We start from the raw sequence: 1,314 nt of genomic DNA, 5'->3' as shown, positions 1-1,314 counted from the left end.
GCAATGGCAGCCATGGGGTTCAGGCAGGTCCCCTGTGCAGCTGCCATCAGGGCCGCCTGCTGCTGCATGATCTTGAGCAAAAAAAAGGGGGAAAAGGGGAAAGCAAGCGAGACTCAGAGAGAAGAGGGGAGCAGAAGAGGATAAATTAGCATCTTGCCTTTGCACCCACGCACTGGGGCTTGGAGGAATAAATGCCACCCACTGCTGGACCCCGGGACAGGAGAAGGTCTAAAAAAGGTGATATATGGGACTGCTGCACCCTACAGCCGTGCTACCCTCACCCAGGGGGGTGAAGCCTTACTGTGAGGGTGGTGAGACACTAGCCCAGATTGCCCAGAGAAGCTGTGGCTGCTCCTCCCTGGAAGTGTTTCAGGCCAGGCTGGATGAGGCTTTGAGCAACCTGGTCTAGTGGAAGGTGTCCCTGCTGATGGCAGGGGGGTTGGAACTGGATGAGCTTTAACGTCCCTTCCAACCCAAACCATTCTATGATTCTGTGACAAACCCTCTGTTGTGCCTCCAAACGGGGATACACCAACCCGGGTGTCCTCACCCACCAGTACTGGTACAATCCCATTTAGGTTTTCACAGCCAAAACCAGCCCCCATAACCATGGGGCTCCTCAAAACCCCCCAAGTCCCAGCCAGTGCCAGCTCCTACCGCTTGCGTGTAGGCCCCGTAGGCACCAAACTGGATGGTCATGGGGTTGAAGATGCCCAGCTGTCCTGCCATCTGATGCATCCGCCGCAGGGTCCTCTCCTTATCCGTATCTGCAAACTTCACTACCAGGCTGGATGAAGCGCCCTGAGATGGGGGAAGAAGATGGGGCTGATCGCAGGACACCAGCAATGTCCCTGAAACATCTCCCCGCTCCGGGGAGGGACCTGCTGGCTTGCAGTGGCCGCAGCATCCTCAGCCTCGGGGACGCTGCCTGGCTTGGCAGCAACAACCAGCGATCGATGCGAGGTTTAATTATCGCTGGATTTTCTCCCCACTGGCGGCTCCCTGACCTCTGTTTCCTTTTTCCCCTCCTCGTTCACAATTTTGACCTTCAGCATTAATTAACCAGCCCCTTTCTCCAGCGCGGAGGGAATTAGCTCTGTGCGCCCACACCCCGGGGCTCAGCACCCAGGCAAGGATGAACCTTGGGGTGATCCAGCCAACAAATTGCCCGTCTGTAGAATTTTGATCCAATTAGACAGAGGATCAAATTAGCCAGTGATTGGATTACGCAGGCAGCACGGGGTCGAACGGGGCAGGGCGAGAGCCTGGCACTTACCGGCATGGTTTGGCTGCCGTGCAGGCTGTTGATGGCAG

At 56.6% G+C, this 1,314-nt stretch overlaps 1 protein-coding gene across 1 annotated transcript in view; it reads right to left on the bottom strand.

The window, feature by feature from the left end:
- Positions 1-1,314, bottom strand: part of LOC104527917 (CUGBP Elav-like family member 6) — a 6,431-nt gene that overhangs the window by 3,319 nt on the left and 1,798 nt on the right. Inside the window, 3 exon segments of the mRNA XM_029085905.1 lie at positions 1-71; positions 658-801; positions 1,277-1,314. The exon segment at positions 1-71 is cut by the window's left edge and continues 332 nt beyond it; the exon segment at positions 1,277-1,314 is cut by the window's right edge and continues 34 nt beyond it. Coding sequence (XP_028941738.1) covers positions 1-71; positions 658-801; positions 1,277-1,314 — 253 coding nt within the window.

Source organism: Antrostomus carolinensis, unplaced genomic scaffold (assembly GCF_000700745.2).
Source record: "Antrostomus carolinensis isolate BGI_N321 unplaced genomic scaffold, ASM70074v2 scaffold22557, whole genome shotgun sequence".
In the NCBI taxonomy this organism is placed as follows: Eukaryota; Metazoa; Chordata; class Aves; order Caprimulgiformes; family Caprimulgidae; genus Antrostomus; species Antrostomus carolinensis.
Note: the sequence above shows the minus strand (reverse complement) of the source record. Positions and strands in the feature narration are given on the sequence as shown.